This window comes from Gorilla gorilla, chromosome 3 (genome assembly GCF_029281585.2).
Source record: "Gorilla gorilla gorilla isolate KB3781 chromosome 3, NHGRI_mGorGor1-v2.1_pri, whole genome shotgun sequence".
Lineage (NCBI taxonomy): Eukaryota > Metazoa > Chordata > Mammalia > Primates > Hominidae > Gorilla > Gorilla gorilla.
In genome coordinates, this window is record NC_073227.2 from 190,473,283 (window position 1) to 190,489,153 (window position 15,871).

Sequence of the window (15,871 nt, forward strand, 5' to 3'; positions counted from 1 at the left end):
GGATACGCCTTACTGACTATAAGATGGCCTCCATGATGCCCAGCTCCTAATGTTTATAATATTGTAAAATCCCCTCCTGAGAGTGTGGGGAGGACCTGTGATTTGCTTTTAACCAACAGACTATGACAAAGGTAATGGATGTCACTCCTGTAATTGTCACATTATATACCATTCTGCCCTTGCTAGCATACACCCTCCACAGGTTGCCCTTGCTTGATAAAGCAAGCAGACATGTTGAAGAGGCCCATGTGTCAAGAAATGTCTCTACAAATGCAGGTGGCCCCTAGGAACTGAGAGAGACCTCAAGTCAACAGCCAGCAAGCAGCTGGAACCCTTGTTCATTAAGCCACGAGGAAATAAATTCTCTCACTAACACGAAAGAGCTTGGAAATAAATTTTTCCTCAAATGAGCTTCTAGATAAGAATGCATACTGGCTGACCGTATTACAGCCTTGTGAGACTCTAGGTAGAAGATAGAGCTAAGCTGTGTCCAGACTCCTAATCCACAGAAACTGTGAGATAAACTGCTAAATTGTGGTAACTTGCTACACTGCAAAAGAAAACAAAGAAAGAAAAAACTGACAGAACTAAAAGGAGAAACAGACAAATCCACAATTATATTTGAAGACTTCCTTAGTATCAAATAGAATGTAGACAGGCTATCAGTATGGATCAAGAAGAATAAAACATCCACCAACTGGATCTAATAAAAGTAATATTCCACCCAACAATAGCAGAAAACCATTCCATTCAAGTACATGTGGAACATTCACTATGACAGATCATACACTAGATCAAAGTACAAACCCTAACAAATGTAAAAGGACTAACTGAAATCCTACGAAGTATGTCCTATGACCAAAATGAAATAAAACCAGAAAACAACAACAGAGATAATAAGAAAATTTTCAAACACTTGGAAATAAAACAGAATACTTTTATGTAATCCATGGGCCAAAGACGATATCTCAAGAAAAATTAGAATACATTTTGAACTGAATGAGAATGAAAACACAACATAGAAAATTTGTAGAATATGGCTACAGCAACGCTTAGAGGGAAATTTATAAAATGCAATACCACTATCAGAAAAGAAGAAAGGTCTCAACTCAATGTTTTAAGTTGCTACCTCAAAAAACAAGACATCACAAATTGTATGCTTATATCAAAATATCACATGTACCCCATAGATATGTATAACTATTATGTATCAATAAAAATTTAAAAACAAAAGAAAAGCAAAATAGAAATCAAGGAAGACAACATTGTGAATGTATTTAATGCCACTGAACTGTATACTTTAAAATGATTAAAGGAGTACATTTTATGTTATGTGTATTTTATTATAATAAATGTCTTCTTCCTGGATCATAAATCTAAAGGTGGAAATGAAAACTATAAAAACTTTAGAAGAAAAAATAAAAAATCTTCATGATTGTTGGATAAGCTGAGCTCTTAGACATAACACGAAAAGCATGATCCAAACAAAAAAATTGACAAACTGGACTTCATCAAAGTTAAAGCCTCATCCTCTGCAAAAGATTCTGTTAAGGGAATGAAAAGCTAAGTTTCAGACTAGGAGAAAGTATTGGCAAATCATTTATCCAATATAAGACTTGTATTCAGAACATATAATAGAACTTTCAAAGCTAAAGAATAAGAAAACATACAATTAAAATGGACAAAGACCTTTCTCTAAAAGGATATAAGGATGGCAAATATGAAAAGACATTCAACATCATTAACATTTAGAGAAATCCAAATTCAGCCACAGTGACATATTCCTATACATGGTTTAGATGGTTAAAATAACACTGACAACAAATGCTGATGAGGATGCAGAGCAACTGGAATTCGAGTACAATGCTGATGGGAATGCAAAATGTTTGAAACACTTTTGGAAAAAAATGTTTTTAAAAAATCAAGTTAAATGTACACTTACAATATGACCCAGCAAACCCACTCCTGGGTATTTATCCTATGGAAATAAATGATTAAAACAGCTCTATTCATAATTACCAAAAATTGGAAACATCTCAAATGTCCCACAACTGGCAAATGGATAAACAAACTGTTGTACATCCATTCAATGGAGTACTACTCAGCAGCAAAATGAAACAAGCTATTTATACATACAACAACTTGCATGAATATCATTACAGTGCAGGAAAGAAACCAGTCACAAAAGGTTACAACATACCATTACGTGTACAGTTTCCCACTTATGATAGTTTGACTTACGCTTTTTCAACTTTACAATGGTGTGAAAGTGACAAGCATTCAGTAGAAAATGTACCTTAAGTACCCATACAACCATTCTGATTTCCACTTTCAGTACAGTATTCAATAAGTTATATGAGATACTGAACACTTTATTACAAAATAGACTTTGTGTTACATGATTTTGCCCAACTGTGGGCTAATGTAAGTGTTCTTAGCATGTTTAAGGTAGGCCAGGCTAAGCCATGTTTTGTAGGTTAAGTGCAATAAATACATTTTTGACTAAATATTTTCAATTTACAATAGTTTATCAAAATGTAACCCCATCATAAGTCAAGGAACATATGTATGTATACATACATACAATTTACAAGACACTCCGGAAAATATAAAATGGTTGCCAAGGTGTTGGGGGTAGAAGGAGAGAGTGTGACTATAGAAAGATAGCATAAGGGTTAGGGGGGTGATGGAATTGTTCTGTAACTTGATTGTGGTGCTGGCTGCATGAATTTATACATGTGTTAAAATTCCTGGAAAAAAAGTCTATATCACTATATGATCATTTGAAAATAAAATATGCAAAAAATGAGGTGCCAGTGCACCACCTGGGAAACAACATTCGGAAGGCAACTAGATAAACAGGACAGAAGTTAGGAGAGTCATCTGAGTTACTGATATAGATTTTCAAGTCATCTGGTAGAATTATCAGTGAGATCACTCCAGGATATTATTTATAGTGAGAAAATAGCAAGGACAGAGCTGCAGAGAATATTGGCATTTAAAGACTGAGAAGAAAATAATTCTATAGAAGGCATTAAGAAATTGTAGCCAGAGAAATAAAGGGTAAATCAAGAGAATATGATATCGTGGAAGAAGGAAATTTTGAAGTAGTAGTTCATGATCAAATGTCACAGAGAGGCAGAGTAAGATGAGGATTAAAAATAGTCTATTATATTTGGCAAGATGGATAGCAGTGACTTCTTTGATATGATGATAAACTATTAACAATAAATTGAAAACTAAATAGTAGATAAGAAAGGAGAGACAGCAGGTGTTTCATTCATTTGAAGAGTCTGGCTATGAACAGGAGGAAAGAGACAGGATGATAACTACAGACGTATGCAGAGTTAATGATGTGAGAAATTTGAAAATATATATACTACATACATATATGTATTACATATATATTATGTAATACATATATTATATATATGTATGTGTATATGCTATAGGAGAGTACCGGTAAAGAAGCAAAGTCAAGGAGAAACTTTCTTAAGTAGATAAGCGATGGAATAAGGCCCGAAAGTAAGAGATGGTATGGCATAGAATAGAAGGAAATGGCTGAAACCAGAGAAACAGACATTATTAATCATCATAGCTTTAATTTTCTCCAGCAGTGTTCAGAAGTCTAAGTGTAGTAACAGTCACTAGTTCAGTTACACATAACGAGGAGGGATATGCTAACTCAGAAAATAGGGCTCCATAGGGAAGACAGGCTAGCCAATTATATAGGTATGTATATAAATAAGTGAATTTAATGATCACGTAACTCCGATGAGCTTTAAAAGCATCTATTTTGGAAACAACACAAATGTTCATCAACAGAGAAATTGAACAAAATGTGGTACATCCATACAAAGGAATATGACTTAGGAATAAAAAACAACTAACTAGTGATAACACTCCAGTCACAAGAAAACTATATACTGTATGATTCATCATTTTATATTAAATTCTAGAGAGGACAAAACTATAGTAACAAGAAATAGATCAGTGGTTGCCTACGGCTGATGGTGGTGAGTAGGTGACTGACTTCAAAGGGGCATGAGGAAACTTTTAGGGGGGCAATGGAACAGTTTACATATGATGATGGTGGCAGCTACGTAACTATATATATTTGTCAATACTCATTGAGATATACACTTAGAATTTTATCGCATTTAAATTATATGTTAATAAAGCCAATTATAAAAAAAGGCTCTTGTATGGTAGCCTGGGTTACTATGTTCTAACACGAAGTATGTTGCTAAAAACAGCACTTAAAAGTAGCTCCTCTTAGGGCAGAGAAACATTACAGTGTATGACATTACAATGGTGATAAATACCATTATATATTTGTTTAAATCCATAGAATGTTAGCACCAAGAGTGAGCGGTAATGTAAACTATGGACTTTGAGTGATAATGATGTGTTAATGTAGGTTCGTCAACTGTAACAAATGTACTGCTCTGCTAAGGGTGGTGATAACGAGGGAGGCTACACATATGTGGGGGCATGAGGTATATAGAAAATCCTTGTACTTTTCCACTCAATTTTGCCACAAACCTAAAACTGCTATAAAAAATAAAGTCTATTTGCTGGGCATGGTGGCTCATACCTGAGTGGCTCATCCCAGCACTTAGGGAGGCTGAGGAGGGTGGATTGCTTGAGTCCAGGAGTTTGAGACCAGCCTGGGCAACAAGGTGAAACCCCATCTCTACTGAAAAAAAAAATATGAAAAAAAAATTAGCCAGGCATGATGGCACGCGCCTGTAGTCCCAGCTACTTGGGAGGCTGAGGTGGAAGAATCAACCGAGATTGTGCCACTGCACTCCAGTCAGGGAGTGAGTGAGTCCCTGTAGAAAGAAAGGAAAGGAAAGGAAAAAGGAAAGGAGAAAGGGAAAGGGAACTAAAAGAAAAAAAAAGAGTAGCTCCTCTACTTAGTCTAATCTACTGTCTCCAGATGTAGGCTCTAAAATTATAAGCAAAGGGAGTATAGTAGGCAGAATTCTAAGGAAACTTCCAAGGTTTCTGTTATCTCCCTGTACTCCATTGGGTCAACCCTACATAATTCCCAGGACTGTGAATATGACAGATTTTGTGTTAAATGCAATGACTGATGTTAACATAAAGAGATTATCTGGTGGGACTGACCTAATCACCTGAGCCTTTTAAAATCATAGTCTTCTCTGGCTGGTTGTAGAAAGGACAGAATATCAGTACGTCCCACTCATCCTTCACTCTCACTGAAAACTGCAGAGAACAGATCGTGGCACTAGCACAATGCCATCTTCCCAGGGAGTCACCCAAACAAAGGCAATGAACAGTAAAATTCATACTCCCAATCATGAACACACTAGCAAAGGTGCAGAACATTTGAGGAGTACCAACACTATGACATACCTAACAAACTTTAAAGTAGAAGAAACCAAAGTAACATAGTCAACAGCACACTAAGAACAAGACTTTACAACAATTATATACTACCAGGTAAATGAAAACATAAGAAAAGAGTTCTATGGGAAAACTAATTAGAATTCATGGACATGAAAACATAAATTTTTGAAATAAAAGGAAACTCATTAGATGAGCTGAATGGCAGAGTAGACAAAACCAAAGAATATATTCCAGTGAGCTGGAACATCAGGCCTAGAAATCCTTCCAAAACACAGTAAAAAGAGAGAAAAAGATTTTTTAAAGTACATTACATGCAGAGGTTCTAATATATCAGTCTAACAGGAGTCCTCTTGAGGGGAAAGAGTAGAAGCAATATTTGAAGAACTTTTAATTTCAAATGTCCCTAGAATTGAAGATAAGTACTCACATTGAAAGCATTCAGTGGAAACTTAAGCCAGTAAGACAAAACAAAACAACTGAGAAATATTCAAGTGAAGTTCAGAACGTCAAGGACAGAAAAATAGTCCTAAGAGTTATGAGAAAGGAAAGCGTTCCTTATAAAACAACAAGATCCAGAACATCACCTGTCTCATTAGCAACAATGTAAGTAGGAAGATAATAAAGTAGAACCTTTAAAGTTCTATGGAAAATAAACTTCAAACTTATATTTCCTTATCCAGCCAAATTATCATTCGAGGCTCATTTGCAGCCATAATGAAGTAACAGATCTACCCTCCCATCTTAAACACTAGAAGTCTGAACAAAGCATATGAAATGGTTTTCAAACACTGGACAACAGACAGCACAGGAGAGTGATCCTTGAGAGAAGGGAAACAAAGGTGGTAAACCCAACAGCTGCCCACCTTACTGACTGGCAAGGGTTTCCTGGCTGCAGCACAGAGAGAAGGTAACCAAACAGAGCTTGGCAGTCCCCTTAGTTGAGGAAACATCACTCAGACCTCGGAAAATTGAAGAACACTCGAATTTGCAGGACAGAGTTGCAAAGAAGAAAGAGCTGCACAGGGGAAGGGTGCTCAAGATCTAAAGAGGGTCCCTAGAGCTTCCTGCTAAATGGCAAACAGCATATTGTCAGTAATACCTGAGGTTCAATCAGGGCTGCAAATGTCTCATGTTTCCAAGAGCCAAACTGAAAAGACCTCCAAATCAATAAAGCATTGGGTATTCAAAAGAGTAGTGCTATAGCAGTGAGGCCAAATTAGCACTAAAGACTGTTCTGTACTGGCCTAGCAAAGCTTACAGCCAAAGCTTACAAGCAAACTTTGAAAGACTCAAACTATTTCCAAGTAACTTAACTGCAATCCCAGAAAAAAGTCCACAAATATTTATAAAATACGCAACACTTGGTATCCAACTACAAATTACCAGACATGTAAAGAAAAAAAGATGACCCTAATTAGGGAAAAAAAATCAATCAACAGAGACTCAGAAATGACAAAGATGGCAGAATTAATAGATAAGGACATGAAAACTGCTATTGTAATTATATTCCGTATGTTTAAGAACATGAAGAAAAGTGGGGGACATGGAAGGTATAAAAACAATCCAAATCAACTTTAACATAAAAAATTCAATCTCTGGCTGGGCACAGTGGTTCACGTCTGTAATCTCAGCAATTTGGGAGGCTGAGGCTGGCAGATCACCTGAGGTCAGGAGTTCGAGATCAGCCTGGCCAACATGGTGAAACCCCATCTCTACTAAAAAATACAAAAAAATTAGCTGGCTATGGTGGCACATGCCTGTAATCCCAGCTACTCAGGAGGCTGAGGCAGAAGAATCTCCTGAACCCAGGAAGCAGAGGTTGCAGCGAGCGGAGATCATGTCTCTGCACTTCAGCCTGGGCAACAAGAGCAAAAACTCTGTCTCAAAAAATAAACAAACAAAAACCAATTTCTGAGATGGAAAACATATAATGTCTGTATAGAATTAACAGACACAGCAGAAGATTAATGCACTTGAAGACACAGCAATAGAACAACCCAAAATGAAACACACAGAGAAAAAAAAAAGACTGAACAAAATAGACAGCATCATCAGTGAATGGTTAGTAGTGTACAAAGTGGTCTAATATATGTGTACCAGAGACCTAGAAGAGGGAGAGAGGCAAACAGAAAAACATTTTTTGAGGAAATAATGGGCCAGACGCAGTGGGCTCACGTCTGTAATCCCAGCACTTTGGGAGGCCGAGGCAGATGGATCATCTGAGGTCAGGAGTTTGAGACCAGCCTGGCCAACAAGGTGAAGCCCTGTCTCTACTAAAAATACAAAATATTAGCCTAGCGTGGTGATGGACGCCTGGAATCCCAGCTACTCAGAAGGCTGAGGCAGGAGAATCACTTGAACCCGGGAGGCGGAGGTTGAAGTGAGCCAAGACTGCGCCACTGCATTCCAGCCTAGGCAACAAGAGTTAAACTCCGTGTCAAAAAGAAAAAAAAAAAAAAAAAGAAAAAGAAATAATGGATGAAAAATTTCCAGATTTGATGAAAATCATAAACCACAGATCTGAGAAGCTCAATGAACCCCTATACAAAATAAACATGAAGAAAACTACACAAGGCAGGGTGCAGTGGCTCATGTCTGTAATCACAGCACTTTCGGAGGCCAAGGCAGATGGATCACCTGAGGTCTGGAGTTCAAGACCAGCCTGGCCAACATGGTGAAACCCCATCTTTACTAAAAAAATGCAAAACTTAGATGGGCGTGGTGGTACACACCTGTGATCTCAGCTACTTGGGAGGCTGAGGCATGAGAATCACTTGAGCCAGGGAGGTAGAGGTGGCACTGACCCAAGATCACGCCACTGCACTCTAGCCTGGGTGACAGAGTGAGACTTTGTCTCAAAAAAAAAAAAAAATACACAAACCGCATCATAATCAAATTGATTCTAGTGATAAAGAGAAAAATTTTAAAGTAGAGAAAAAAGATACATTATATACCAAGGAAAAAGATAAGAATGAATGCTTAGTTCTTGTCAGAAACAGGGCAAGCCAGAGGTAAAAAGTTTCAACCTATAATACAATATCCAGTCAAAATATTTGTTAACAACAAAAGCAAAATACTTTTTCAGACATACAAATGCTAATCAAATTCACCAGCAGACCACCATTACAAATTATCATTCAAGCATGAGGACAAAATAAGAGCATTTTCCAACAAATCTTGGAAAGTTCCTCTAAAAAAAAAATTACCAGATTCTCCAGCATGAAAAAAAATAAACTGAGGGGGGAATAGTAAGACATAAGGAATGATGTTGAGAAAATAAATTAGTAAATTTCGGTAAGCCTACCAATTCTTTTAAAAATATTTTAAGTAAAAATCTGTAACCAAAATTCCAGCTGCTATTAACATGGGAGATATGAGCAAAGGAAAAGGCTGGAGGTTCTCATCTACTATCTAGAGGAAAGATACAAATACAGATTAATTCCGGATGTAGAAAAACAAATTGAAGTATCTGTGTTAACAATATAAAGGGTAACTGTTCAAAAATTTAACTATGTTTCTATGACATTGTTTCAAAGAAAAAACATACTATATTGAACTACATTAACTCACAAAGATACCACTTACGAACTTACAACAGATATGTAATAAGTCTAATTAAAATATATTACCATCTAATTAACCTATTTCTTATATGAGTGTGCTGCTTCATGGGTTGCTGAGTGGACAGACATAATCATCAGTTGTTCTGTAGACAAAATGTCAAAAGGCATTGTGTACCTCTACAAATCAAACTATGAGGAGTTTTAACTACCTCAAATCCTGTTAAATACCAAAGAGAAAACAAAGAGTTTTAATGATTGAAATGATTATCTAAAAACTTAATATTTTCTTGGATACATAACTTAATTTAGTTAAATGGCATAACTGGAGACTTTACTATAATTCTACTTCTAATTTGCTTTTGAGCAAATGCATAGTTTACATATATACTTACCCAAATACTTATTTCCCATTTTTCTTCTAAAATTCTTTGCCACTTAAAAGTATGTAAAACCAAAAGCATATTGGGGAAAAAAAAACATGCAGCAATCCAAGAACTTATTTCTTTAATATATCTGGGTTGCTATACCCATTTCTACTCTTTTAAAGGAAGGATACAGGTATGAACTTACTCCCAATTAACCAAAGCAACAATAGAATTCCACCCCTGGTATAAATGATAGCAAAAGAGAAGGTAAATGAGTTAAGATATCACAATTTTATACTCTGCAAATGACTTCTGAGTATCTTTACTGCCTCTTATTATGCCTAGATTGTTAGACTGTCATTCTTTTTACTTACACTTACCTTATTCCAGACCTTCACTTGGAATACTAATACATTCAAAATCTCAGAAACAAACAAACAAAATTCATACCATATGTCCTTCGGCTCGAGCTTTATTCTGCATAGCTTCCCGTTTTCGCTGCAGGAACTCTTCTACTTGTTTAGCTCTTTCTACAGCTAGCTGCCCTTTTTGCCTAATTTGGACAAATCACAAAGTCAGCCATCCTGAACAGAAAATATTCTAAAAAGTTAAAAATTACATTTATCCTAAAATTTTTTTTCATTTCAGAATATGAAGGCTGATGAAACACTATCTCTGTAATGAAGAAATCACTATATATATACTGACATCTACTACCTAAATCACATTCTTTATTATTTTCAATACAAGTAAAATCTATAATTCTACTCTAAGTCTTCACAAGACAGTTTCTTTTATATTTATTTGATCTATTCTACTTATTTAAACATATACAATTATTTTAGATACACTTAATTACGGAAGAATCTGAGAAGTTTCCAAGTTTATTTCAGGACTCTGTATCAAATACAATAAGAATCTTAGCAGCGAAGTCAAATAAAAGCAGTACAGCAGCAATTTAAAAAATTAACAAAAAGAACAAATGCTTTAAGTATGAATTTTCAAAAATACAGTAAAAAGCTATGTTTGAATTCCCTAAATATCACAACTATAAAAAAGTAAAGTGGATAGATTAGGGAAAAGATTAAAAACAGTTATTTGTTTTAATCTTTTCCAATTTTACTTTTGTGTCTTTCTCTGACAATTATGAAAGAATGTAAACATGCTGATCTTAGACTATAAATAAAAAGTATCAATAACAAACACTGATTAAGCATCTACTATATATTGTGTTAGTTACCTTGCTAAGTATGGAAGATACAAATATAAACAAAACCCAGCCCCAGTAATCAGAGAACTCATAGCATGGCATCAATTGTAGTTAATTTTGGAGGTAAGGAAGAAAGATGAGCAAGTTGTTGGCCGTGTTTCTACTTGTATTTTGGCTAGTAAGGCACAGAAACTTCCTATAAAGGCTTTCTTTGGGACCATAACTAAATTACGTCCTGAAAATTACATGAAATAAATCTCAGTCTCCTAGTAAGATTTGAGCACTTCTGATTTTCATATACCAAATAACTGCTTCTTTTACATTCTTTGGCAACGATTACTAACTGAAACATAAAAATATTTGAAATATGAAACTAAGCTGTAAAACCTAAAAATCTATTCCATCACATAACTATGAATGACAGTGATCTAAGGTTCATTTACCTCATGTAGTACTTAAAAAAGATTCTTACGAAATTTCCATCATGGGAATTTTCTAGAATTAGATAATCTCTATAGCTGGTTTGAAGGCCTATTACTGTTGCTCTCAGATGTGTCTGGGTAGCTAAATCTTAATCTAGTTTCACATCCCTAAATCCAGAAATCCACTTCACCAATGCCATGTTAGCTTGAGTAGGCTGAACACAATGAATGAGAAATTTGTTCATGCCTCTGTAGTGTACCTGTGCCATCCCCTAACAGTCCCATTAGCCACTGGAAAATTCTCAGATTAATAACGCATATCTGTTCTGAATGCAATTTATCTCCTGCATATATCAATGTAAGGCCATATCCTGCTTTGCTATATAGCCCCATTTATATAAGGCTGGGCCTAAGGAAGGCAGATAAACCTTCAAATGTGATGCTCTGACATGAGATTAATAAGGTATATCTGGTCAGAATGCAACTTATTTCCTGTATATATCAAAGTAGGACTGTACCCTGTTCTGCCACATCCCCATCTATGTAAGGCTGGGCCTGAGGAGGCAGATAAATCTTCAGGTGTAATGCTCTGACATAAAATTAATAAGGTATATCTGGTCGTAATGCAACTTGTTTCCTGCATATATCAAGGCAAGGCTGTATTCTGTTTTGCTATAGCCCGTCTACGTAAGGCTAGGCCTGAGGAAGGCAGATAAACCTTCAGGTATGATGCTCAGACATGTCATCTGAAACTCTATGGTTACAGATAAGGCACTTTTGGGGGGTCCTGGAAGTTTACACCACCATCTGCAAGTAGACAAGATAGGTGATCTCTCTGCTGTGTATCCTGATTGTATCAACTTCCTTCTCTAACTTATACGGAAGTAAAGCATGTTTGACTTCCCATCTTAAGATGCTTTCTGTGTCCAGTGATTGTTAGCCTGAACTTACAATTGGCATAGGTTAAACAGCGGTTGCACAGAATTGTTTACTAAGAACCTGGTCATCTGTATAACAGCTTTGATTTATAGATTTTCACACCATTTATGCATATATAACACTACTTGCTCTATGTATTTATATGATTTATAAATTTTGCTTCATTGAACAGCTGCTTCCTACGCTGGCTTAAATAAGCAGGCTTACATTACTGGCTACTTTCAAACACAAACTTAATAACTGTAGTGCTTTTGTTTAACACTAATTCTTTTTTCCTATAATTTATTAAACAAATATTGAGTGTCAACTATTTGCCACATTATATCTGCCAAAAGATATAAAGATGAATAAAACAGAGTTCCAGGGAGGCAAGGTTGGTTCAACATATGAAAATCAGCGTAATACATATATTAATAGAATAAAAGACAAAATCAATTTTATGGCTCCTTACACTGTTTAAAAACCTATAAAATCTGTGTCCTTATTTTTCATATGCATTAGTGTTTACTACTTCACATACGCCAAAAATAGTCCATAACCCACATGCTTAGTCCTCTCTAAAGTAATACAACTCTACTAAACTATGGGCATAAACTACGCTTGTGCTGGGATCATGGGGATTAAGAGAAAACAGTCAGTTTACTTCTTGATAGTAATTTTCTTCATTAAACACTATTGAGAATTCACGTGAGCATGCTCTGTTTTACAAAAATTAGACTATTTCTTTTGAGTTCCAGAATTATGCCACTTAAAATCAGTAAAACACTGACCCCGATTAAGGATAAGAGGATGATAATATAAAACACAAAGACATTAAAATGGACTAAAAAGTATAATGTAACAGGATAAGGGACATCAAACAAAGAGATAACAGAAGTATAGTGTTCTTTTATCAAGAAATAATTATTCCAAGACAAACTTTCCTTTTTTTTTTTTTTAGCCCTGACAAGAGAAGGGGAGGAAAAGGGAGTAAGTTATTTTCTTTCCTTTTCTTATTGTAAACACATGAATAAGCAACAAGATTTGGCTGGGAACTGCATGCCTCACATCCATGGTTCAAATTCTTTACTGATAAAGAAAATTTAAAACTTCTCAAGGATAAAGTTGAAGACAACATAAAAATAAGTAGCACTCTAGGTAACAGAGATAATCTGAGAAATAAAAATGAGTAATATGGTATTGGGCAGAAGAGATGGGGTGGTACAGGATTACTGAGATGAAAAAATGATGTAGAAGAGTTTATTCATTTAGCTTCCTCTTAAGGGGCATGTCTATGTAATGGAACGAAACTGTTGTTAGTTTTATCCAAATTAAATGAAGCAATACAGACAGAAGGACTTGGAAAAAGTAAAAGCACCATAAAAACACAAATGTTAGGTGGCACTCCGTAATTTATTAAAAAGTGGCTTCAGCCATTTGAACAGTACATGGCTTGAGCTTATAATATTAAAAATCCTAACAGAAGAGGTATGTTATTAAGAAATTGCATATAAGCAAAGGTAGACTGGTCAGAGTTACTGATAAGAAAGGAAGAGGAAAAATAACTACTACCATAAAGAAGAAACAGGCAAATATAGGTGATTATGAAGAAAAGAGAATCTGAAAGAGTCTTAGATGACTACAGATTTCAGTTTGCTGATTCAGTTTGAATCATGGAAAGGAATGAATCAAGAATGAAAATGACATACAAATTATAATAATCAGAAATTGTGACAACGTGCAGAGAAAATGTCCTATAATGCCAGTGACCACTAAACAGTACAAGACAAAAGAACCATTCAGATTGGAAGCGACCTTCGGTATTAACTAGTCCAAGTTTTCATTGAATAAAATATTCCCATATTCCCATCTAAATACCCCATGACGCACTGTCATTTAAACCTCTGGTTAATACTTCCAGTTTGAAGATGTTCATTAAATCCCACGATGATCCAACCTTTGAACAGTCCTCATATCTGACCGAAATGTGTCTTTATATTTCCACCCTGGGTCTAGTTCCTCTTTTACATGACAAGTCAGTCAATTCTTCCAAGTTTGCTCCTTTAACCATGATTTCTTTAATGATGGCTACATTCCCAGACTCTTTTTGTTTTATTACACTTTAAGTTCTGGGGTACATGTGCAAAACGTGCAGGTTACATAGGTATACACATGCCATGGAGGTTTGCTGTATCCATCAACCTGTCATCTACATTAGGTGTTTCTCCAGATGCTATCCATCCCCTAGCCCCCGACCGGCCCCAGTGTGTGATGTTCCCCTTCGTGTGTCCATGTGTTCTCATTGTTAAACTCCCACTTATGAGTGAGAACATGTGGTGTTTGGTTGTCTGTTCTTGTGTTAGTTTGCTGAGAATGATGGTTACCATGTCCCTGCAAAAGACATGAACTCGTTCTTTTTTATGGCTGCATAGTATTCCATGGTGTATATGTGCCACATTTTCTTTATCCAGTCTATCCTGATGGGCATTTGGGTTGGTTCCAAGTCTTTGCTATTGTGAATAGTGCCACAATAAACATACATATGCATGTGTCTTTATAGCAGAATGATTTATAATCCTTTGGGTATATACCCAGTAATGGGATTGCTGGGTCAAACGGCATTTCTAGTTCTAGATCCTTGAGGAATCGCCACACTGTCTTCCACAATGGTTGAACTAATTTACACTCCCACCAACAGTGTAAAAGCATTCCTATTTCTCTACATCCTCTCCAGCATCTGTTCTTTCCTGACTTTTTAATTATCACCATTCTAACTGGTGTGAGATGGTATCTCATTGTGGTTTTGATTTGCATTTCTTTAGTGACCAGTGATGAAGAGCTTTTTTTTTTTCATGTTTGTTGACTGCATAAATGTCTTCTTTTGAGAAGTGTCTGTTCATATCCTTTGCCTGCTTATTGATGGGGTTTTTTCTTGTAAATTTAAGTTATTTGTAGATTCCGGATATTAGCCCTTTGTCAGATGAATAGATTGCAAAATTTTTCTCCCATTCTGTAGGTTGCCTGTTCACTCTGATGATAGTTGCTTTTGCTGTGCAGAAGCTCTTTAGTTTAATTAGATCCCATTTGTCAATTTTATTTTTAGTTGCCATTGTTTTGGGTGTTTTAGTCATGAAGTCTTTGACCATGCCTATGTCCTGAATGGTTTTGGCTAGGTTTTCTTCTAGGGTTTTTAGGGTTTTAGGTCTTATGTTTAAATCTTTAATCCATCTTGAGTTAATTTTTGTATAAGATGTAAGGAGGGGATCCAGTCTCAGCTTTCTGCATATGGCTAGCCAGTTTTCCCAACACCATTTATTAAATAGGGAATCCTTTCCCCACCACTTGTTTATCGGGTTTGTTAAAGAGCAGATGGTTGTAGATGTGTGGCATTATTTCTAAGGCCTCTGTTCTGTTCCATTGGTCTATATATCTGTTTTGGTACCAGTACCATGCTGTTTTGGTTACCGTACCCTTGTAGTATAGTTTGAAGTCACGTAGCAGGATGCCTCCAGCTTTGTTCTTCTTGCTTAGGATTGTCTTGGCTATGTGGGCTCTTTTTTGGTTCCATACGAAATTTAAAGTAGTTTTTGCTAATTCTGTGAAGAAAGTCAATGGTAGCTTGATGGGGATAGCATTGAATCTATAAATTACTTTGGGCAGTATAGTCATTTTCACGATATTGGTTCTTCCTATCCATGAGCATGGAATGTTTTTCCATTTGTTTCTGTCCTCTCTTATTTCCTTGAGCAGTAGTTTGTAGTTCTCCTTGAAGAGGTCCTTCACATCCCTTGTAAGTTGGATTCCCAGGTATTTTATTCTCTTTGTAGCAATTGTGAATGGGAGTTGACTCATAATTTGGCTGTTTGTCTGTTATTGCTGTATAGGGATGCTTGTGATTTTTGCACATTGATTTTGTATGCTGAGACTTTGCTGAAGTTGCTTATCAGCTTAAGGAGATTTTGGGCTGAGATGATGGGATTTTCTAAATATACAATCCATGTTATCTGCAAACAGAGA

At 35.9% G+C, this 15,871-nt stretch overlaps 1 protein-coding gene across 15 annotated transcripts in view; it reads right to left on the reverse strand.

Moving 5' to 3' along the window:
- NEK1 (NIMA related kinase 1) overlaps positions 1-15,871 on the reverse strand; it is a 211,149-nt gene that overhangs the window by 128,728 nt on the left and 66,550 nt on the right. For all 15 annotated transcript variants that reach the window (XR_010133532.1, XM_055385781.2, XM_031010079.3 and 12 more), the window contains one exon: positions 9,755-9,857. Coding sequence is in view for 14 of the 15 variants with exons in the window: in XM_055385781.2 (XP_055241756.2) it covers positions 9,755-9,857 (103 nt within the window). In the remaining variant the exon portion in view is untranslated. The remainder of the gene's footprint in view (positions 1-9,754; positions 9,858-15,871) is intronic.